Source organism: Coturnix japonica, chromosome 1, assembly GCF_054131305.1.
Source record: "Coturnix japonica strain WE chromosome 1, WE-NBRP24, whole genome shotgun sequence".
Lineage (NCBI taxonomy): Eukaryota > Metazoa > Chordata > Aves > Galliformes > Phasianidae > Coturnix > Coturnix japonica.
Window position 1 is genome coordinate 105358536 of NC_140663.1, and position 25748 is coordinate 105384283.

The window sequence follows — 25748 nt, forward strand, 5'->3', positions numbered from 1 at the left end:
GGAAGTCCCATGGCCTTTATTCATACTGCAGGCCTGCCCTGTCTTGGGAAGTATCAGGGAGTTCAATGTATTAGCGCAGTCATGGGCATTGGGCCTAAATTTATGTTCATCATTGACTTTATTCTGAGATTTTGTAGTCCTTTGCTGTTAATATTTGCAAACTTCATAATAGATTCAAAACACTCTAATGAGAGTATAAATTCAAGGATTTCTATTAGAACATAATTGAAGTGAGGGTTGAAACTGAGATCAGCTCTACTTCTCAAACACCATCAGTTATTTTTTATAACGTTAGTCTCAGCCATGGACTTTTTAATTTTCATACCAGTTTTTTGTTTAATTCTTATAAAATGTCATCTTTAAGTCATTAAAAAACACAGCCCAAGTCTCTAAAGTAAGCAGTAGGCAGAAATGTAAGTAATAATCTGATAGACTAGTCATGTGTTGAACATGTGCTTCATTTGAAACTTGTCCAAATGAAATATTTTTTTTTATAATGTAAATGATTATGAATTCTGCTTCTGTTAGAATTTTTCTACGTCCTTCAGTAGGAAGTCCCAAGAGCGAAGCCAACATTTATTACGTAGGGTTAAAGTTAGTCAGTCTTCAAGTGGGTTAATTTTAAATTTGTAACTTTTATTAGATACCTAATCACTTGATTAGCTGTCATGTAAATGTCCAAAATGTTTAGGAACAAAATTTGAGCAAAGGCCTTAATAAAATTCTCAACTATCAGTAAACCATCCATCTTGATGTTATAGTTGACTGAAATATGGATATTTTCACATATTCACAAAGCATTCTAACAGTGATTATACTGGAACTTTGCAATATAGAACTGTAAAAATATTCTTCTTGGCACATGTAGTCCTAATATATGCCCATTCAAGAATCAAAAAACAGGATTGGACGTGTGATCCTTTAAGCCCAAGCACTTCGATAGTCAGACACATTCATATTAGAGAAACGAATTTCATGCTTTTACAATGCATTTCTGTAAAGTAGTCTTTACATGGATGGTAAACGTGTAACGTGGAGGTTACAGAGGTTGCTCCTGGTGCCAGTACCAATAGAAAGAAAGTAACCCCAGTCTCCTGAATAACAGCTCTCTGAATGGTTTACTCAGGAAGGGATATCTGTGGCAAAGTAAAAGTTGCAGTTTCCTTCCATGGCACTCCATTTCTCCTTTCCTGTCTTTCTGATTAGGAGAGTAAATAGTGGTGTTGAAAAAGAAGATGTAAAAAGTACCTTTACAACTTGGTTTCATTCACCTCAATCTTCCCTTTAAAATATTACATTGCTTTTCTGTCTGAAAACGCCTATGTAGTTTTAGTGCTGTCAATGAAATTAGTTCAGGTATGAATATTATCCTCCATTTAATAGCACCAGGACTGACATTTAAAGGAAATCAATAAATCTATAAAAGTGCTCCTCAATGCAACGTATTTTAATGTTAATACTTGTCACTAAAACTCTAGAGCTTCAATTACAGCAAAATTATTGTGCTATATGAAGTGAACATTTGAATGCATATGTGCTAATTTATGGCAGATGCAAGATTGGATTGAACTGTAAGTTTGGAACTAGCTACTCTCTTATTAGTGGTGTACATGTTGTTTCTGTTTTGTCATTGCTGAAAACAAATCACTGCCTCACATGCATATGAATGAAACAGCTACTCACAGTGAGGTCAATATTATAATTATAATATTCATGTATTTTTCCTGAGTTAGTGTGAATATCTGTTAAAACAAAGCTGAATTTGGTAGTGTAATCTCTTGAGCTTTTAAGGGCTATCTACACTTGCTGCTATTGAGTAGATACTGGTGCAGTTGTCTACATTTTAAGATCTAGAATGAGGTTCTTGGGTGTGAGCAGTAGGAAAAAAATGTTTGGAAATGTGGGAGATGTGTTTGTGCGTGCCAATAATTCACAAAGAAATAATGTATGATTTGTCATATGCTACATTTGTTTTGCATAGCTAATTGCTTTTTCTCTATGGCCATCATATTCTATTATTAAGGATAATTTCTGATATTCCTGACTCTTTATTTTAAATTTAATGCAGTTTTTAAGCTACTCCTGGAAGTAAAATTATTTTGTAGTGCAGAGTTATATCCGTTCTCTTCTGTCCTATTGAAAAGAATTTGCACAACGCAATCTGCAGAATTTATACCAACTAATATTTTTTGTCTCCATTAATGATAGATAGAAAAGAACTTTGCATATGTAAGAGTACCTTTTGGTGAAACTTAAGGCAAATTCCATAAGCAGTGTCCAAGGCGTCAAAATGTATGCATATGCATGTGTACGTAATTCAATTTAATGTTTCTTCTTTACCCCTCTCCTACTGAAGCCATCTTGTTAGACTCAAAGTACTTAAATATCTTTCTTAATAGACATCCTGTTTCCATTAGTGCTGAATAATAATTTAGACTGTATGTCTGATCATGACTAGGATGTAGGAGTGCTAAAAGCACCATTGAGTGGCATTGGTGTACTGGGCTGATATCACAGATTTTCAGGAGTTGGAAGGGACCTCAGGAGATCATCAAGTTCAACTTCCCTGCTAAAGCAGGTACGCTACAGTAGGTCACACAGGCAGGCATCCAGATGCATCTTGAATATCTCCAGAGGAGGAGACTGCGCAACCTCTCTGGGCAACCTGTTCCAGTGCTCCATCACCCTTACTATAAAGAAGTTCTTCTGCATGCTAGCATGGAACTTCCTATGCACAAGTTTTAGGCCACTACTCTTTGTGCTTCGCTACACAACACCTTGAAGAGCCTGGTCTCATCCTTTTGCCTCCCACCTCCCTTTAGACATATATATACGTTAGTCAGATCCTCACTCAGTCGTCCTTTCCTCAGGCTGAGCAGACCTGGGTTACTCAGCCTTTTCTCATATGGGTGGTAGTCCAAACCCTTTTATCATCTTTGTAGTTCTCCACTGGAGTCTATCTTAGATGTCCCTGTCTTTTTTGAAATGCAGAGCCCAGAATGAGACATGTGGTAGTCTAAACATGACCTCATCAGGATAATCAGGACAGTCAAGGGCTGGCTATGTTTGTTTTTTTGTTTTGTTTTGTTTTGTTTTTTTGCTTTAAATAACAAGTGGTCAGGAAGCAGCTTGAAATAGATAAGCAGTTTTCATTTTTAGAGTTTAGAAATGCTAGAATGTAATTAGCATGCCTCATCCTACTTTACAGTCCCTCGAGTGAGAAATAAAGGTGGAGTAGAAGCATCGTTTTTGAGTCTAAATGCCTCTCACAGTTATCTGAGGACTGATAATTCACATTCCAGACTTTCATATAGGTTTTGTTTAAAAGTAGCAGCTTACTCATTACTGCTCAGGACTGTTTACGATTCCTTGAGATCTCCTAAGGTTTGTTGGTGTTTTTTTTTTGGTTTTTTTTTTGTTTGTTTTTTTCAGTAGGGTGAAGAAAATGTTCTGAATTGCAGAGATTTTTTGCCATGGTTATTAATACAAAATTCCCTCTCTATTTTAATTTAATAAAATGAGCATCTCAGGTTTATGGCAATTAAAAACAGAACAAAACAGAAAATAGATTGGGGGGTAAGGAGGCAGCCTGGTGAGAGGAACCACACAGCACAGAATGGGACTGGGTGTGGGGCCGAGGTTGGTTAGGGGTCCAGTGGCATAGTCTGTAGGTTGTACCTGAGCTTCAACAGACGAATTTCTGTGACAAAAGATGCTCTCACAACTGTAATAATGTGAAGCTTTCTTTTTTTTTTTCTCCCCAAACAGGTCATACTGTATTCTCCCATCTCTCTCCCATTTGTGAAGATTAATTTTTGTTTCTATGTAGGTTTTTGTTGTAAATTCAGGTGGTCCACCAGATGAAGGGAAAAAAAAAAAAAAAAAAAAAAAAAAAAAAAAGGCCGGGGGAGGGGGGTAGAGTTACATTTATTAACGTCCTATAAATTTAATGAATTTTTAACTTCTATTCCAGAAAAAATTAGAAGACTTGAATGTGGATTGGAAGGCAATAAACCATTTAATTCTACAACTAAAGGAAAGGCCGACATTCGGGGAGCCTGCCCTTTCCTCTCCAGGTGTCTGTAAGTGTTTCATTGTATACATCTTCTTAAGTAAGTCACACAGTTAACGTGAAAGTTGCTTGTCCATATTTCAGCTTTAGCTTGTAAAAGGGAGGTGTGCTGGTATGGCATTCACCTTGCTTTTTTTCCTTTCATTTTTGTATAATGTTTCTCAGAAGACAAATTTGTTTATGTATTTAGTGAAAACTTAGTTTTGAAGTTATTACCCGTTTCAAAGTCTTGTTTCTTTATTCTATTTAGAGAAAATATCATGACTTCTTACATTCATTCATTAAGTAAATATGATGAAGGAAAAAAAAAAAACTAAATTAAAAGGTAATAATGTTAGTCAAATAGATATAAAATTGTTAAAAAATGAATTTCTGTAAATACTTTTTTCTATAATATGACTGATGAACTGGGACTGTTTCAAGACAAAGTATCTGTATTCATAGAAATACAGAATTCAATGTTAAGTCTGTGGTATACACCAATGGGTGTCCTAAGTTCATGAATATGCAACAAGAGACTTAGTCTCCATTTAAATTAAGTTATTTGAATAATATTGGGGGTTTTTTTTGTACATGTTCCTTATATCTCTTTGTACCTGCTGTCTTCCTACAAGGACTATAAACTCACTCTTAAATCCCTAATACTTATGTATATTTTCCTACTGCTTTGCTTAAAATGTATTGATTAAGCTTGGTTGGAAAAGATACTTAATTGAAGCACTGGGCTAAAGGCTGAGGGTCTAAAGTCAAGGTTCTTCACTTGATAGTAAAAATTGTCATCTCAGTTGCTTGGAATGAAAAGTGTTTTACACCCATGCAAAGCTGGTGATCTGCTCAGATCTGGGAGAAGTGTCTTCTACTCTTGAGTTGCTCATAAGATGTAATACAGTGACAAAATGTCCTGGGATTTAATTATTTGTAGGATGTTTTTCTTGATTGCTTTTAGTAAATTTTAGTGGATAACATACGAGAAAAGCTGATACTAGAGAATTCTTTATCTTCTGCTTGTGACTTTCTGTGACAGCAAAGAAAAAAAATCTTTTCCTGGGAAGTAAATAATTGCCCCATTTAGGCAGGATACAGAATATTCAGTACCAGAGGACAAATGCAACCTTTGTCAGAATTGTTTTAATTCAAGCAAGGCAGATGACTTGCTTAATGATGTGTTGAATCTCACTACATAGGAACTATAATTTATTTTTTTGTGATTTAGAACCGTTCTAGTGTTTATCTTTTTCATATTCTAAAAACGGTAAATACCACCAGTCCATCTTTATTTAAAAAACTTGTAGCACAACAATATCCTTACTTTACAGGTCTTTGTTCTAAGGCACGCTGTAGAAATTCATTTAATGACATGGGGGAACTGAAGGAGATGTGTAATCATTTTTTTGATGTGCTAGGTCACTAAACTTGCTGTGTCAGTTTTGCATGTCAGCAGGTTATGTCAACTTCCAGTGGGAGGGAGTGTTTTTGATCTGTGAATTTGCTGTTAGAAAGAAAGTGGTAATAAGAGAGAGAACACAGCATAGTCGTTCATCAGATTCCTATATTAACTAATCTGACGCTGAAAAATTACTAAATTACTAATTTACGTTAATGCAAGATGTAAGCCCTGACCACTAACATTTCTGAGACTCAGCAGATGAAATTATACATGCAGAAAATGAAAGCACTAGTGTTCACTTGTTCTCTAAAGGATTAGACAGGAAGTAAGATTGATTTCCTTTCTAGTGCCAAGAGCACTTAAAATGTGAACCTGCGCTTGTAATGCTAACTCATAATTTTTCTTTATTTGGGTCAGTTTACTGCAATAACATCATTATAAATGTGCTATCATAAAATTGGACAGTTCAGAAGGGAGCTGTGGAAACATGTATTCTTCTTGTTCAATGCAGGGTCAATTTGAGCAGGTTGCTCGGGGCCATGTCCTGAACGTTTTGAAGACAGGTTTTAATAAAATCATGAAATCACCAAGGTTGGAAAAGACCCACAGGATCACCCAGTCCAACCATCCACCCATCACCAATAGCTCCCAGTAAACCATATCCTTCAACACAATGTCCAAACATTCCTTGAACACCTCCAGGATCAGTGACTCCACTACCTCCCTGGGCAGACCATTCCAGTGCATGACCACTCTTTCAGAGAAGTAGTATTTCCTAACACCCACCCTGAACCTCCCCTGGCACAGCTTGAAGCCATTGCCTCTAGTCTGTATCACCAGTTACACAAGAGAGGAGGCTGACCCCCAGCTCACTACAAGCTGTCTTCAGGTAGTTATAGAGAGCAATAAGGTCTCCCCTGAGCCTCCTCTTCTCCAGACCAAACAATCTCAGCTCCGTCAGCTGCTCAGTATAAGGCTTGTGCTCCAGTCCCCTCACCAGCTTTTTTGCCTTTCTTTGAACACGCTCCAGGGCCTCAATGTCTTCCTTGTGTCTTCCTTTCTTGCTGTGAGGGGCCCAAAACTGGACACAATACTCGAGGTGTTGCCTCACCAGAGCTGAGTACAGGGTAATAATTTTTACCCTGTTTCTGCTGGCGGCACTGTTTCGGATGCAAGCCAGGATGCTATTGGCCTTCTTGGCCACCTGAGCACACTGCCAGCTTATGTTCAGCTAAGCATCAATCAATACCCCTGCGTCCATTTCCTCTACACAGTCTTCCATCCACTCTGCCCCAAGCCAGTAGCATTGCCTGGGGTTGTTGTGACCAAAGTGTAAAACCCAGCATTTGGTCTTGCTGAACCTCATGCCATTGGCTTCAGCCCAACTACCCAGCCTGTCCAGATCCTGTTTATGATGGTGGATAGTGATAAGACAAGGGGGAATGGTTTTAATCTATAACAGGGGATCTTTATGTTAGAGATTAGGAGAAAGTATTTCACATAGAGAGTTGTGGCACACTGGAACAGGTTACCCAGGGAGGTTGTGGATGTCCCATCCCTGGAGGCATTCAAGGCCAGGCTGGATGTGGCACTGGACAGCCTGGTCTAGTGGTTGGAGGCCCTGCATATGGCAGGCGGATTGAAACTAGATGATCATTATGGTCCAATTCAACCCAGGCCATTCTATGATTCTATGATTTTACTCAAGTGCCCTCATGTCATCATAGGACATGTCTTCCAGCCCTTTACCCTCCTCTGCAGTATTCGAGGTGTAGCCACACCAATGCTAAGAGTAGCATGAGAATCACTTCTGCAGTCTGTCCATCTGTGCTGCGTTTGCACCCCAAAAGGCCTGTTGGAGCAGACTGTTGGCTGGTGCTGAGCTGCTATCACCAGCAACCCCAGGTCCCTTTCTGCTGAGCTGCTCTCCAGCCTTTTTTCTCACAGTATTTGCCTGTATCTGGTTTCTCTCCATTCCAGGTGCGGTACTGTCAACAGTTTCTGGGCCAGTTCCATGACTAGTGGGCTGGATGGGTTTTCACAAAATCCATGCCTCTGGAAAAGGGAAACAGGGGACCCCAAAATAATTAAAAACAGCGGTAATGCTCTGAGAAGAAACAAACAAATTTTACTAAATATGGTATCAGAATGCAAGATAACACACTATAATACAATATAATTAGAATTGAAGCTAATAAATCAAATATGAGAAAGTATCTGAAAGCAGTAGGCCTTACAGTAATACTAAGGTGATGCACTCAGTCGGGACAGGCAGCAGTGAGGAAAAATGAAGGAGTAGAGTGAAGAAGAGCACAATCAGATTACCTTGCCAGGAGTTATATCTCCGCTCTGAAGAATGTAGTTCTTCTCTTCTGGACAGGTACCCAGAACTGGGACATTAACATTTTAACTCTCAGTGCCCTACATGATGTTATAATGTGAAATACCAGTAACCAAAAATCATAAAATCATGACATTCCACCCCTTATTCTACATCACTACATCATGTTTAATATATACAAACAAACCGTAATTAACAAGGATTAAACACATGCACACACAAACCTAGATATATATACCATGACAGGTACCCATTGTTTTTCATTGTTGAAGGTATGATTAGTTATCAGTGTGAACTGCTTGAAATATTGCAGCTGAAGATGCTCTTAAAAAGTGCACAGAATAATTTTGGAAGGACTCTGTGAAGCAATGGAAGTATCTCCTGTTGATAAATTTTTGTTTCCTGGTTCTGCCTAGATTTTTGTTGATGCCTGTGTTGCTGGGACTGGGGAATGAAGATGTAATTGGCTAAGTTCTGCTGCCCTGTCAGTTGTCATTTTGTCTAGTCTGGTTACAAGAACTCAGCCAGAGGGTCCTACTAAATATACCATCTGGTAGCTGTAATAGAGGGAAGGGACTCTTTGTATAATTATTTCTAGGTCTCTATATTATGGTTTGCTTGGGAGAAGAAATAATAAAAAATGTCCATGATATCCCACAAGGCCAGTGTGCCCCAGGCATAATGAACAAGAACTACTTTTCCTGCTAGGAAAATGTACTTAGCTGAAGGGTACGTCTAAAACATTAGCAAAGATTGACTTCTAAGACAAGATGATTCAGGAAGGAAATCACACTTACTATCTGTACATGCCATTATAACGCGAAATTGTGTCAACATTTCTATCTAAATAACTTGATGCATGGCTTAGCCAGCAGTTTGAAAACAATGTAAGTAGAGAAATGCAGTTTTGGAATGTGCTTTTATAGGACAAATTTTAATAGTATCTTTAGCATTCATCAGATTTCTTTTGTAGTGAAGTGCTACCTCTGCATTTACTTAATAAGTTATATAGTGCTTTGTAAAACTTTGTGAATACATTTTGGGGTAGGAAACAACCCTGGCTTTGTTCTTGAGGAGTTCATTCTCCCTTCTTTACCTTCATTTCAAGGCAAAAGTTTGTTCACTTTTATTTGGAATTATACTTGAAAATAAAATTTCTTAAAAGGATATCTTCTCATTCGAAGTCATGCTTTCCTTGAATTTAGTGGAACTTTAAAAACAACAGAATTAAAACAGTTTAAAATATGCGTTCAGCTAATTTTACACTTTGTATGAACTGAAAATGGTACTTTATATTGTCACTCCTGACATTTGTATAATTCATTCAGTGTACTCTCTGTATAGTTTCAGTTTTTCACTGAATTTTTAGGCAAGTTTTTGTCTCATGTTTAAATGTTTAATCGAGTGACATAGAAAAGGATATGATCAAGAAATGAAGAAAAAGTTAAGAGTGTTAATGTCAATTACAGTGGCAAAATTGCTTCCAAAATTAAGTAGAATTCAAGTTGTTTTTTTTTTTTCTTTTAAAGCTTTAAGATGGCAGTCCTTAATTTGGAGCATTATTTTTAGGTCTCTTTATAAAGTACCATTTTCATTTTACAATTTGCAGTTGAGTTAGAGATACGTATGGCAGAGATGCTATATATATGTTGACAATTATAGTGTATTTTAAACAAATAAAAAGAGGAAAGATGTTACTGCTTCTTGAGTGCATAGAACCAAATCTGTCGCATGCTTTCAGAGTAATTTGCTTTGAGGTTAGGAGCTGGAGTATTGAGGCACGAAGCCAGAGGTTCAGATTCCATGCATAGGGGAATAAGGCTTTTCAGGAGTTAGAATGAATTAGGGAGAATGTAGAAGAGCGTTACTTCAAGTTGAGACCATTAAAAGCAAGTTGGAATATGTGGTTTATGAGCTGCTGTAACTTCACAAACTTCACCAAAGCAGAACTCGTCATTGCTTATTTGTGTATATATTAAGTTGAGATGCAGTAAAAAGATTTGGAGGCAGTTAACTCCTGGGTCTGTTGCACTTTGAATTTTGGGTTTTGAGTTGAAAGAATGGAATTTGTGAATCTGTGGAATTTACTGACAATAGAGCTATATTGTTTGCTTTTGCTTTTATATTTTATTTGAAAGAGTGCTTCTTAAGGCATGTCTCCTTTGGTTTGGGAATTATTAGTTTCATGGAGAAACAAGAAGCAAACAAATCCCCACCTGGACTAGGCTTCATGCATTTCTTAGACTTATAAGAGCTTATAAAACAGTTCTTAAAAGAAAAATAAAATAAAAATCACTCTTCTTGTGTATGTAGAGCTGTTAGGTTATTTTGTCTGAAATTCCTGTGTGTTGCTTGGGTAGTAACATAGCTTAAATATCTACTTGGGTAACAAAGGGAGTAACTAAAATATACAGATCCTGAGATTGTATGTTTTTAAGGAAAACTGACAACAAATAAAAGCACATACATAAAAATACATACCTTGATGCAATAACATGTGGCTTAAAATGAAATTCCATAGATTTAAACTGAAATTCTTGCAGTGCTAGTGTCTGTATTTTGTGCACCTGGAATTTTATTTTCATATTCTTTGCCCAGGTGAGTGATCTGTGTTTTTATTAGTACTAAGATGGAGAGTTATACATACTTAGCACAGCATTATGAAGGCTGCCTGGGTAAATCTCTGATATGTTCGGTTAAAAATTTTCGGTTAGAGTTGGAGAGAAGTGTCTTTGAAACTGTAACTGTTGAAATTTATTCACTTCTTGGGCTTCAGATATGAATCATACAGCATCTCTCTTTGAAATGAAAGCAGAAATATGGCTTGTCTAAGAGACAATGACAAAAATATGAGGAAGGAAATGATAACAACCAGATTTGGACAAAAATGCACAATGGAAACTATTTTTTATTATTTTCTTTTGGCAGTATTTCATTGCTAATGTGTTCTGAAGCAGTCATTGTCTATATACTGCACACAATGGTTGAGTGATCACGTATGCACTAGTTCAGAGCACTGTCTCTCAGAATTTTCAACTGATAGTCTTTAAATCCTCCTGAGTTTATTGTGCACATGAATGCATATCTATGTGTGTATTTAGGGGGCAAATTAATAACAAATGTACAAATCAGAGAGTCTGTGTTGTTTAGAGCACCTGACATAGCATAATTGAGACCAAGCATACTCACAATAATTCCTTGGGGAAGACTGAGCAATCTAGGAACCTGTGCTCTTACAGCACTTGTCCAAGTGTTATTTAAAAGATACAGTGCAATAATACCATTTGAAATGCTTGTGAATGGGTCATTATAGATACTTAATATTGCAGAACCATTTTCCACAGTGTTGAATAAAGATAAAAAGCAAAAATGAACTGGAAACAATGCAGTAAAGAAACGTCATGGAGAATACTTTGAGTTCTTGAATAAGTGCTAAGCAAAAAGAGCAGGGTTTTACATCAGTTAGCCTATCAAAGATTACTCACTCTATTATAAAGTGGAATAGTAAAGGAACAGATCATTGTCTTCACCTTTCCTTTCGGTTGTTCTGTGCCTTCAGAGGAAGGAATAAATAATATTTTATATAAACCATTTTAGTTTGTTTGGGTTTGTCATTTTACTTTACAGTCATGTGTAGTGAAGACGTTCACAGTTACCAACCTGATTTGGTCCTGTTATTTGTAAACCACCATATATCCACTTTTCCCATTGTGTTCAAGAATGAAGTTGTCTGATTATTCCATCTGATTTTCATTTGGAAGCTTTCTTACTTTAATACATGCCACATCTAACAGCAGTGTGCCACAAACCTGAATCTGTTAACATTTGATTGGAGATTTTTCAAGGTCAGGACCCAGTTTCACAAGCAGTTCTGTTTTTCAATACAGCTGACATCAGACACAAGCTGAAGACAAAGTTGTCTAATAAAGCTTTCAGATTCAATTTTCTCTCCGCATATAGCTTCAGGAATCTCTGGAGGTCATTCACAGCATGTACTGCAACACCAACAGGGAGAAGTAATGAAAAGAGTCTGGATAAAAAGCTGACACTATGCCTTCAGAGCTGCGTGAATAAAAACATAATAAGCAAGTTTATAAACTCAAATCTCTGTGATCCTCAGAATTTCAGTCTTGATCTTTATAGCATATATTGATGTGAGGATTTGACTATGGATTATCTGACAGGTAGAAAAATACATGCCAAATATTACTTAAGCCACACAAACCAGCTTTAAATCAAAGGAAATAAGGTTTCCACTTTATATTTTACATCCTATTTCAGGGGTCTCACTGTAGGTTACCCTTTGAAAGTTTCTATGATAAACATCTGTAACAGTGCAGTTTAAAAGGGAATGTGGACCTTTATTTTGATTTTTTCAGGGCTCAACTGATTAAATAAAACTGTGGATTACTACCCAGAGTTTTTACTATACATACTCGTATGATGAAATGTAAATAGGAAAGTGAAAACAGGAGTTGCTTCACTGTTACTGAAGACAATGTGAAATCCAGATCTGCTTTTTTTCAGCAAGTTGTTGAAAGCACGGCTGTCAAGATTTATGACATAAGTAAGAGTAATGCTATCATCAGTCTTTCAAAGGACCACAGCTACTTCATTTTTGAAATATGGTCTGATGTTTTCTTTGGTGGAGTGGGTTTTGCAGTGCATTTTTTTTTTCATTTAATTTTTTTATCAGTAGTGGCAGGATTACAGGAGTCATTTTGATTAAACTCAATGAAATGTAAATGACCATCTTGACAAATTCATCATTGTAATATTGACAGCTTGTACCAAGTGAGAGCAAAGAGCTAAGTTACAGATATGGTTGTTTTTTGGTTGTTTTTGGTTGTTGTTGTTGTTGTTTACGTGGCTTATATAACATAGCTCAGGAAAAAAGCAGAATTTCTCTTTTTCTATAGAGAGTTTAGCACACTCTGCAGAATCCAGACCTTACCATTTCTGAGGAATGTGGTGACTGTAGGATTCCTTTTTTTATTATTATTTATTTTTTTATTTAACGCAAATAGAATAAGAATTTGAACTGGTTCATCCAGGAAGGTATGGAAAAATTGTTTCTTGGTCGAACTCCAATGAAGCATAGATAACTAAATTCTCTAGTGTGTGCTCTTTTTTAGGCTGAGTCTAAATCAGATTCTTGTTTTAGGTTGCACATTTTTTTTTCACTCCTTAAGCCCACTTTCGCCTCTTTCGCCTGAATACTATTTTTGTTGACAATTAGGATAGCATGGACTTGCAAATAGCAGTAATATTTCTTTTCTGTTTAATTTATGTAGTAATTAGGACTATTGGCAATCTCATTATGTGAAGAATCTCTTTAATTTGCTACAATAGTAGAAAGTGATAGATCCAGTTGTTTGTTGACTTGTGCTTTGTCAAAGAGTAAACCAAGATGGCTTTTCCTCCTGAAACGCATAGTGTTTATTGCCACTCTGGTCATATCCCATGCATAAATGCAATGGCTTGTTGGTATTCTTATGTTTCTGTGGTAACTGGTACTGCCACAGACTTAGGAACGCTCTACAGAGAACCAACCAGCCAAGGCGTACGCAAAAGTGCAATCATGGGTCAAGAGCATACTGGAAGCTTTGGGGAATGAGAAGCAAAGCTCTTAATTGCTCTAAACATTTCTGCTCTACTCAAGGGGTGTGAGATGATGAAGTTTGCTAGACTTCTTCCTTAAACTTTCAAAAGTTAAAGTGAGGAAAAGGTGACTAGTGATAATCTTCTGTGCTTCTCCAACTTGAAAATTGTTTAGATTTTGTTATATAAAACTTGTTGATGAAACTTCGGACTTCTTTCTTCATTTGTGTCAGCATAGAGAAGCAGAGTGGTGGAGATAAGCAGGTAGATGTTTGCATTACTGATATATACTTTAATAATAGATTAGTCAGAGGACACTTAAGTTCTCAAAGGCTTTTTTTTTTTTTTTCCTAAGATCAATCTAAAATAGCTGGAAAAGCAATAGTCTACTTTGACCTGAGAAGTGTGTTTTTAGAGAGTGTGTTTGTAAGTGTTTCACAAAATAATACTAGACAAGATGATGAAGAGGAAAGAAGGGAGGGTGTTAGCAGTGATTTAAGGAATTGCTTTGTCAAAAAGTAGTGGTGAAGACATGTTCTTTAGCTTTTGGTAACTGCAGGATTTTTATCTCTAAGAAGAAAAGTAAATTATGGAATTTTTGAATGAATACTGTAATAGTTTCATATTAACTAATACCCAAACTGTTTCAAACCTTCAGACATGTCTTGATCATTTTCTTAACTGCATGTGAGCTAAAATTTCATCAGATCTTTGGTATTCATAAAAGACCACTCTGTATGTAATGTTTTTGTTTTTGTTTTTGTTTTTGTTTTTGTTTTTTTTTTGCTAGGTTAGCAATTTATACCTGCTAAGTCAATTTTTAGATTTTCCAAAATTAGAAGAGGTTATTTTCACGGAGCTGCTTGCAAACTATGTTTTTTCCTTCTATCAAAGATCTAGCTGCTGTAGTTCAGTTACATGATAGTCATATATAGGAAATGTAAACTGTTGTCATACAGGTTAACATCCAATTGAAAGCTGCATACTGAATCAAGGAATTTTTTACTTTTGCCAACAAAAGAAATGCTGAGAGTTGCATGCATCATTTGTGACAGATTAGTCATAATATTTTTTATAATGCAAGTATGTGACAGTACTTGATGGACTTCTGCAGTACAAAGTGTTCATTTTCATTAAACATTCTTTAAAATCTGCAAAAACTGCTTACTAAGAAGACTCCTACCCATTGGAGAAAGAAAAAAAAAGTTCCTGCTTAAAAAAAAAAATAGTCTCTTCAGACTTTCTAGTAAAGGTGATATGTGTTACTGGATGTTGGGAAACAAAATTGGGAATGAAAGAATGAATTACTGAAAACAGACAGGGGATAAAAAGAAGTAAGCAAAAAAAGAAATTATATTTCACTATTAAAATACAAATTTAAATAATGGCAGAATTTAGCAGTAATATTAATATAATAAAATTAAAATTTCTTATTGACAGTGTCTTAATATCACTAATGAGACTTCTTGGGTAGATTTTTTCTACTTCAGAAGATCTAAAACCAGGCTGCACTATTTTAATCAACACTTCCTTTGTTTCAAAATTTTAAAGAGCCCACAGGATAAATTTAATCTAAAAAACTCAAATATGGAAGTAGTCCTTACGGGGCAAACAGCAGCTCCGTTGACAACTTTTACATAAAGAGATTAATACTACATTTCTAGTACCATAAGTCTCTGTGAGACTGAAAGTGCTACTGAAGTACAACATTTTCAGTGTTTCTGTCGCCCAGAAAAAAGACTTTCTTTGTATAAGGACTTCCTGAGGTTTCCTTTTGAAAGTCTCACGAAAGGGATTATACCAACATTTCATGTTTGCTTAAGAAGAAAGAACATGTGTTATCCTAAAACACGAAGATTAATATGCATTAAATGCTCCTGACTGGTTAGAGTTTTTTTATGCTGCTGTCAGACATAAAACTCTGTATACAAGATTAATGTATTTTTTAACAGGGCACCATGAATGAATGTATGTAGGAAAGTGGTGAAAAACTTGCATTTAGCTTCTGAAGAAAGTGAAAACTTTTATCCAAAAATTCCATATGATAATCTGCTCAGTGTTTCAACAAAAAAAAACAAGAGCTACCTCCTGTTTTGTTATGTTGGCCCATGACATCAGAGGCAGATACTGGTGGTGTGTCAGTAAAGGTTGAACCTTCCTGCCAATAGTCCTGCAACATTTTGTTGCTGTAGGACAATGGCAGCAGAGGGTCAGTCTGACACAATGGCATCTGACACAGAACTGTGAGTGAAACAAAGGTGTGTCACTGAATTCCTGCGTGCAGAAAAAAATAGCACTCACTGACATTCTTCAACACTTGTTGAACATTTGTCGAGACAAAGCCGTGGATGGAGTGCTTCAGAAGTGGCAACATCAAAAGTGGGTCACCTCTGGTGGTTCATATTGTTATGAACACAACATGCAAGCTCCTGTTTGTTGCTGGTGAAAAAGCATAGCTCATGATGGAGACTGTGTGAACAGTTTATTGTAGCTGAATATTTGCTTTATCAAGTATTGTTATTGTGCTCTTTGTATTGGTTGTAGTTTTATGGAAGAAAAAAAAAATAGAAGGCATTACTGAGCAACCTATGTATATGAATAACTTAAGAAGCAATATGAGTTTGTTCTGTACAAACTGCTATATACAATCAGGTTCAGCAGCCTCTCTGGTCAAGCATGAAATTTTCACAAGGAAGAATTCACCAAACAAGAAAGTAAAGGTATCAAAAGAGGATTTTAGTTCTATATGTAGTAAGAGTTAATAATTATTAGGTATTACTTCTTTGTTTTAATTGAACATCTGAATTTCCTTTTTCAGTATGTTTTTCTTCTTTGCCTTGGAGAACATGTTACATTACATTATGATTTATTATTATTATTATTATTATTTTTTACCTCAATATTTTAACAAGTATCCAGTGGTAGAATGGTGTAACTTTAGAATATAGTTTTCACCTAACTTTTACAATATGCATTAGTAGTCATATTAGCCTTGGTAATGTAACCAGTGACACTTCGTGACACATCTTAAATTGACTGTAGAGCCATCACTTAGCTACTGCATGAAAGGTTGCAGTGATACCTTTTTTTGTTTTCAGTATCTGCTTTAATTCTTACACTTGTTCATACCCTAGCCTTTCACTTTTCAATTTTTAGTGGACCCATCAATCATGTTGAATTTTGCCTAAGGAAAGTTTCACAGGAAATACCACAAAAACATTTATTACTAAAAAGAGACTGAACAGCTTATTTTTAAGAAAGGTTTGGATGGAACTATAGATCCAGGCAGATCAGGAGTCAATAATGAGTCAATAATAATAAAACAAATATGTATTACAGTCTTTAATTGGCTTTATACCACCTGCCTCTGCTTGAGTCACAGTGGGTAGAGTAGTGCAGACTTAAAGCTTTTGCAGACTTTGAGTTGTCTTTTGTTTCTAAACACTGTGCCTCAGTTATTTCCGTGTGTTGTCTTCAGTCTTAGCTGCTCCATTCTCAATGGATTCTCTAATTTGACTCAGAGACATTTTGAACCTGAATAGACATCTGTATGATTTGGTTTGGAAGTCATCTCCAGAGATCACTTGGTTGGATTCCTTACTCAAGCTAGGAAGCTCAGAGCAGGTCCATGTCCTGATGACTCTGGATGATCTCCAAGGAGAGAGAATCCCATCTCTCTGGGCAGCCTGTGCAAGTGCTCCATCACTTGCACAACAAAAATGTGTTTTCTAATATTCAGGTAGAATCTCCTTTCAGTTTTTTGCTCCAGTTTACTACTCTCCCTCTCACTGGAAATCACTTTTTTTTTTTTTTTTTTTTTTTTTTTAAAGCAGTCCCAGCTATCTCAGCCTTTCCTCACACCGATTTTTTCCTCGTACTTCCTACTAAAAAAAATAAGGCTTTGGTGTCATTTATTAATTTCATAATAATAACATATTATAAACTGTAACTTCTTTGATGAGTTTTATTGCTTTAAACATAGGAACTCACATTCATCTGTACATAATTTTCTTTCTTCCTAATAATTTTTAACCTTTCTACTTCCATTTGAATGTCTTCAGAACTATGCAGGTTTTAATTTATGTCTCTATATCCATCCCAGTACATAGGCTATTACAGATCTAAGCTTTAGCTAACCACATAAAATATCAGCATCTTTTTTTCACATGTATTGATCTAAATTATTTCTAGGGATAATGAATTTTTAGGGGCAATCAAGAGCTTTTTATATGTGCTTTAAATTGATGTTAAAAGCAGAATGTAAATATATATATTTTAATGTATTCTGAATTGATATCAATAGCGGGTAATATGAATATTACCTAAGTTTTCATAAAATCAAATACTGACTGTCACCTGTCAGTATTCTTAAATTAAAACTTTATCCATGAAATATCCATATAGTTTCTAAGTCATCTTTTTTCCTAGTAATTTTTTTAGAAACTATTCAAGGCTAAAACAATCAGACATATTTTTATTATATTATTATATATATATATATAATATTTATTTATATTATATTTATTATATTATATATTCAAACGTAAAAAGGATCATTTCAAAACATGATTTTATTTATTTGTTTGTTTGTCGATAGAGGCTGATTAAAATGTTACAAAAAGGTTAGCATAGACATACAATACCGTTAGGATAAGTATTTTCCACATTTAGAATAGTGGGTGGAATTTTGTTGGCAGTAATTTTTTTTAATCAATACAGATAAATTTGTGTTTTAACCAGCAGAACAATCCAGTCTTTGCTCTACTTTTTTTTTTTTTTTTTTTAAGCATTGATATTAACTATGTTCATAAATTTCCCCACTGTTATTATTACTTATCTTTCAGAACTCCTTTGTGACCCACAATACTTGGCAGGTAGCAGTAGCTCGCTCTGCAAAGGTGTCATTGGCAGAGAACACCTTGTGTGGAGGGCTTGTACCGCAAGGGAGGGCCCAGTGTACTCATAACTTTGTGTTCTTAACTTTGAAGGATAAAGATGAGGTTATTCATTTATCACTGGGACAAGGAATAAATCAGCCTCAGAGCTACCTTCCCAGGCCTCTCTAAGGGACATCTGCTTCTAGTTTAAGAATATGAGTGTGGGTTCTTGATCAGAAATTTGATTGTAATGACACAGAATAAGAAAAACAAACAAACAAATAAATAATAAAGGAATTGTCTTTAGTAGATGATAGATTTTAACTTGTGTTATTGTGGCATCAGCTTTTTTACTAATCAGGTTCACATCAGAAGTGCTGGTGAGATGGCACTGAACCATTCTGTGGAATACACAAAACCTTTGCTACCTGACATGTTTCCACCAAATCAGTAAACTGGGGGGTTTGGCCCCCAAATGTATTCTTTTTGTCAAATGCATTCTTCTATTTTCCTGGGGGCAAAATGTATCTGAATTTAGTAGGTCTACATTACTCATTGTCTAAAGGATTTAGGGCTGGCCTCTCCCTCACTTGATATTTCTAACTGTGGAAAGAAATCCTGATGACAGAGATGAAAATTGCTTGAAAATCTATCTCCAGTTGCTGTGTTATTTCTTCTTTGTCAAAAAGGTTTGACCTGTCTCTCTGAATGTAATGCCTATTCATTTCTACCAAAACTTCAACAGCTACAAATAGCACAGTAACAGTCTTTGGTAAATTCTCAGCTACCAAAAAAACCACTACTTTCCCACATAGTTTCCACCAGTAACTGTGCAGTTTAGCCAGCAATGAACAAGAGCTTTCATCTCATGCTTGTGAAAATATGCATGGCAATTCATAACGTGGCCTGTCTTTCATGATGCTGCTTCCACTGCTGAAATGCACCTCTTGCTGCCTCGTAGCACTCACATCCACCAGTTGGTCTCCAGCAGTGTTCAGCAAGATTAAATAAATGTCAGTAGGTGACATTTTCTCCTCACAGAGAGGTTCAGTGACACACCTTTGGTTCATTCTCACTCCCACATCAGTCCTGTTGTGTCACAGTGCACTTCTGCTGCCATCTGTTACACAGCAATAACACGTCATGGAATATTGGTTGGAAGGTTTGACCTCTACTGCCATATCACCAATATCTGCTTCTGGCTTTGTGGGCCAATATAATAAAATGAGAGGGATTATAGCCCTCATAGTTATCCTATGTAATTAAAACTGCAGCATTACTTAAAGCACTTAGAAGAATGGTTAGGAATTCTGTGAATGGATTCTGCTCCACTTAAATACTTTACCTTGTGAAGGGATGTTGGAAGTGGTCTGAAATTTTTGAGAGCGTTGTCCTTCATGCTGTCCATTCTGTTCCCGTTAGCTAAATAGGTTTAGATTTTTTCAAAGCTGTCAGTCTGCTGCTCTCTTGAAACACATCACTGAAATAAGCAGAACAAATTAGAAAAAACGCTTTCCTGCAGTTGACTTAATTCTGCTTTTATTTCTGTGTTTCATATTTCAATTTCAATTTCATGCCACATTTTTATTACTTCTGCTCTTGATGTTTAGCATTGCAGATTATTTGCAAGAATCACAGAATACCCATATTCTCTCATCTTTCATCTCATCTTTTATCTATTTCAAGGCTCAAGAACAAGTTGAAAATCACACTTAGTGTACCTAGAGTACTGGAATACCTGGAGTATTGCTAGATTGGTTTTGGGCTTCATGTTATGGGCAACATAAACTACTTAGTAGTTTAGTTCTCTGCTTTATTTTGCTCCTGTTACCACTCTAGATTGTTTCCATCTTTATTAGATAGTAGAAGGTGTTAACAAAGAGTTACAGGTAAAGCTACAGATATATGTGGTTTAATGTCCTTATTTCTAATTGTTGTTTTGTGGTTTACTGTGTCACAGGAATGAACTGATAAAACTGTTAAATAAATTGAAAGATTAAGTCCTTGATCATGTTTCTAGTGTGATACAGTAGGATAGGATTTATTACCTGGATATTTGAAAGTAATGATTTAATTCCATTGTATCCCCTTTGAGTCACAGAAATCATCAGTGCAGTTCTGGATAAATTTCTTCAGAATAAGATCTGTTGTTATATATTGTGTGATTAGTGTTGATTTATATTTTTCCATTAATTTTAATCAATTATTTATACTCTTCCATTGGAGGAATTATGTCATATCTGTGCAAGTGTATAAGAAAGGACAGACTTACTATTTTTAGTGGCATTTTTGTTCTCAGGGAGGATAATGTCAGAAGAGAAACATACTGCGCAACCTCATTTTTATGGTAATTGGTATAAGTAACTTGATAATTCAGAAGTTTTACCTGCTAAGTCAAAATGGAGCAGGTTATTACCTTACTCAGTAGTGATAGATGCCGGATCTTTAAATTTTTAAGCAGGATATTATAGTGGTCAGTGGTCAGTGCTTCAGTGCCTTTCTGATAGTACCTTACAGTCCTTACTATAGAATTTCAAATTTCTTGGTGCAAAATAGGTACCTTGTGAGCATAGGAAAAATTAATCCAAAGTCAGAGCAGTGAAAACTTATACTAGAAAGTTAGGAATAGTCTCTTCTGGAATAGATGCTATTCAAAGGAAGAGAGGTGTGCATTTATTTATTTATTTATTTACTTATTTATTTATAATTATATGAATAATATGAATATGAATATATACTCACAAACTCTGAGTGTATTCTCAGGCCAAAATATGTAAGAAGCTAAGAGATATTAGGCTGTCTTATCTGACAGCCTGTGTCTACTGACAGAGGCTCTGTAGAGTTCCTTAGAAAGTTTTTCTTTGATCTTCCTAAAATATTAGTGAGAATATGAATTCCCTCTGAGCTAAGACAGCATCTATGTAACCTGTGTAAATGCCAAACTAAGTGACTGTTCTTATTTTCTAAGAGCCTCTGGAGTCACAGAGGAAATACAAGGCCTTTATGTGAACGTGTGGCCAGATGGAAGTGGGCCCAAACATCCATCCTAAAGACTGGAAATTAACACTTAGGCATGCTTTTAACACTTAGCTGCTTTGGTAAGGTTCTGGAATTAAACACTCAGCTATGTTTTTCAGTAATAGCACACATCTTGACCATGATGTAGAATGCCTTGGTGCAAATCACTTTTTCTCAATCAGTGTTACCTACAGTATTATGGAATTAATTGGGGGAGAGAGTGAAATCAGATTGCATTTTGGAACTGTTACAGGAAATCATGACTGACGTGTGGAGTTGAAATCCCATACAGGAGTGAGAGAATAGAGGAAATCCTGTGAATTTATGTCTTGAGTATATAGTAGTGTCCAACAGATTGTTAATATCCTGTCCAGGTATAGGAAGGCACAAAGACACTTGTTGCCTGAAGGTAATAAATGATATTCTTCATTTGCTTAAATCCTTCTCTGCCATTTTCTTCACCCACTGAACAAGATGAAACATTCAATAATATCTTATTTGTAAACATTAAAATAGTACAACCAAAGCAGTGTTGGCAAACTGCATGCACTATATTTGCAGAAGTATTCTACATGTGAGGATATTAGCTATTATTTCTTGGCCCTTTCTGAACTCACCTTGTTTCTGGGTAGAGCAGTGGAAGCAAAGAGAGAACTAATATTTTGTTGTTGTTGTTTTCCCCGTGATACTGCTTGGAATCATTTCAGACCATTGAAGTTTTCAGGCCTTAAGTACCAACTCAGTCAAATAAGTAACTAATTATAACACCTTTTTAATGATGATATTCTTTTATAGCTTCAGGGTACATTAGCAAGTAAACATAATAGCAAATGAATCTACCAATGAAATAGTTCTTATTTGTCTGAATGTGAGAAGTAACTCTATTGTAAGTTCCTCATACCTTAAAAGAACACTACATAGCTGTCTTTTACATCTTACAAGTTGTAATGTGGAGTTCCTACCTTCCTCACCTTTTCTGCTTGATGTGGACTTGTTTTAAATGTTACCTTCAACAGCGTAAAGTTGCAATTACACAGGCCTATCCATCTTTTGGAGTCATTTGCGATCTGCCACTGTAGGAAGAAGCTGTGATCTTTTCTCTCCTTTTCTACTCCCCTGCAGCAGTATTTGCCAAACACTGTCCTCCTTCATCTGCTGACAGCCAAAGGAAAGCTATGATACATTACTGTCCTAGGGTGAAGGATGGGAAATGCTATATCTGTTGCCAAAAGTGCCAATCACCATTCACTGTTGAAACACCTCCTTTCTGATCTTCTCCTAAACAGGGAACAAGGGCTGAATGGAAGGGTCACGAATCTGAAGATATAGGCTTTGAACCATGAGTTAGAACTTTTGTTTTAGGTAGTGAGCTGAATTCTCAGCTCAAAGCCATACCCTCTGCTAGTCATGCCAAATAGTGAACAGCAGGCTCAGTACATTGTTTTCCGCGCATGGACTCCCTCTTATCTGGTGTCAACAGCTATGGGCAAAGTGATGCATAAGAACTCTGAAATACTGTTAAGTTTACCTACACCAGGAGTCATTTTGAGGCAATGACTAAACCCAGTGTGGCTGAGGCTGGAAGAGACCTCTGGAGGTCACCTGGCCCAACCCCTGCTCAAACAAGGACACCCCAGAGCAGGGTGCCCAGGCAGCTTCTGATGTTCTCCAAGGAGAAGACAACAAAACCTCTATGGGTAGCCTTTACCAGTGCTCCATCACCCTCACAGGAGTGCTTCCTGATGTTCAGAGGGAAACTCCCATGTTCCAGTTTGTGCCTGCTGCCTCTTCTCCTGGAACTGGGCACCAATGAAAAGAGCCCAGCTCCATGCTCTTTGCACTCTCTATTCAGAGATTTACAAAAATTGGGGAGATTTCCCTGATCTTCCTCTTCTCCAGGCTGGGCAGTAACAATTCTCTTGGCCTCTTCCATCTACATCATTTAGGTAAGAAGTATTAGCACGGGGCATAAGATATCTGGAGTAATTGCAACAAAGATGGGAAAAAAAAAAAAAAAAAAAAAAAAGGAAACCTGATGAATACCATTTAATAATTATTTGCAAGTGTGTATGAAAGTCTTAAAAAAAAAAAAAAAAAAGTTGGAAAGAAAAGACATTGTGCAGGATTGTGGGTGGGTTTTCCAGGTATTAAAAACTGCCACTGTGCACGAAATACTTTGTCATAGTAAACAGTGGGGTGTTAAAAAACAAAACAAAACAAAACAAAACAAACTTTACTAGCCTCTGTCGATATTGGAAATATATATATATAATATCACAGTATCACAGTCTTGTGCGAGTTGGAAGGGACCTTAGAGATCATCGAGTCCAACCCCCAGGATTCGAGCCTCTGTGTAGCAGAGCGGCACTTCTACCACTTGCGCCACAGGGGGATTCAAACCCTGGGCCCCAGTGTTGCAAGGCGGCATTCCTACCACTGCGCCACCGGGGCACACGATATATATATATTTATAAATTTATAAATATATATATTTATAAATATATATATTATATATATATATTATATTATTTATATATATTTATGCATTTTCTCATCTGCTTGTGTGATTTTCCGTAAAAAATGTTCTTTATTAGAACAGCCTTTATAGTAATTATTACATTTCATAGTTTGTCACAGGTAGGTGACTTTAAAGTAGAAGTACAAGGGTTGCACTTTAGAAATACGGCAATGATATGAGTGGGAGGATAAATTTATTTAATTGCAGTATATGTCGTTAAAAATCACCACTTGCATGAGTCACCTTTAGTTATCATAATACTGCTCTTTATTCATGTTGGATAAATAATGTGGATGTTAGTTTATTTGGTAAATTGTTTGTAATCATGCAGCATTTTTAATGCTGAGAACAGCTTACATTGTTTTTAGTGACAATCATTTAGATACTTGCGCGCAACTCTTTCTGCCTTGCTGAAGAGGATCGATGATTCCCCAGTGAAGTAACTCAAACCTTTTGTCATTGAAAAAGATGTTTAAATTTCTTGGCAAGAGTGGTTGATGCTACTGATTTACTATTTTAATTTTATGGATGAACTATTGAACCTTTGCTTGCTGCTTCAGTTTTTCAACTTCAGCCCAAAGTGCATAGCATAAAAAGAAAGACCATCTAACAGGAAACTGGTTCTCTCTACTCTGTAAAGAGACTGGAAAAACAGATGAATGTCTTAGGCCCTTTGCAAATTTATATTTGGTTTTCAATAACCACGTTTTGCAGTTTGGTGTTAGAAAACTCATAGTCTCTATGCAGATGGCACTCTGCACTGCTTTTTTTTCAGCTTTTCATGTTTGGTTGATATGTTGTTTAGATAGTTGGTTCAGATAGAAACTACTTCAAGAAGTAGGTATTCATACTCTTCACTTCGAGTTGGTTTAGCACCTCAAGCCAAGCACTGAATACTCCATTGATTCTTTAAAACCCATCTATTTTAAATCAAGAAAGGGCACAAAGGATGTGCACATTTTCTTCAAACAGAAGGAAGAAATTTAACTAATTTTCACATTATAACACATGATTTTACTATGTGAGAATTGTCCAAAGCTAAATGTTTTTGTGAAAGCAACCATATCAGTCAGAAAGTAAGAAGATGATTGTCACTGAGACAAATTCATAGCTACAGGGAAGCTGGCGACTGTAGATGAAATGTGTTTCTAGATTTGTGGTCGTGCTGTGATAAACTAGATACTACAGCCTACTCAACCACACTACTAGATTTTGGAAGATGAGTCATGTATAGAGAATTTACAGTGACCTTGAGTGAGTGTTCTCATTATACTGAGAAACATTTTTTTGTGTGTTTCTAAGGCCCAGGATGAAATCTGAATATGCTGAGATTGCTGAACGTGAAGCATATGGTATAGTAGGAATACTATGGAAAAATGAATTCATATATTCATTTAACTTTAATTTTCATATTTCCAGTAAACTTAAGAGCAAAGCTGTGAGCTTATTCCTGTATATGCCTTTCTAATGCATAAATTCTGTTCTGAAATAAACATGATAATTCATTTATTCAGTACTTTTTTTTTTCTTTTTTTTTTTTTTCTTTCAGTAACTTCTGGTCAAACTGTTGCTGTGGATACACAAACCAGGGTAACCAAGGAAACTACTAGCTTCACACCAGAAATGCCATCTTCTGTTCTTTTGGAGGTTCCAGCCTTAGCTGACTTCAATAAAGCATGGGCAGAACTCACTGACTGGCTTTCTCGACTGGATCGAGAGATAAAAGCTCAGAGAGTGACAGTAGGTGATCTTGATGATATCAACGACATGATCATCAAACAAAAGGTATGAGAAACACTGATTTTTCAAGTTGAAATCCTCATGTTCTTTATTCCTTATAAAATCATTTCAGACAGGGATTTGGAAGAGATGATAGACTACAGTATATATGGTGGTTATTTAAGCTACTTTATCTCATAGCTATTGGCTTAAAT

At 36.1% G+C, this 25748-nt stretch overlaps 1 protein-coding gene across 42 annotated transcripts in view; it reads left to right on the top strand.

Moving 5' to 3' along the window:
* Nucleotides 1–25748, top strand: part of DMD (dystrophin) — a 1121556-nt gene that overhangs the window by 788058 nt on the left and 307750 nt on the right. For all 42 annotated transcript variants that reach the window (XM_085549559.1, XM_085549432.1, XM_085549489.1 and 39 more), the window contains 2 exons: nt 3974–4082; nt 25364–25599. In XM_085549559.1, coding sequence (XP_085405685.1) covers nt 3974–4082; nt 25364–25599 — 345 coding nt within the window. The remainder of the gene's footprint in view (nt 1–3973; nt 4083–25363; nt 25600–25748) is intronic.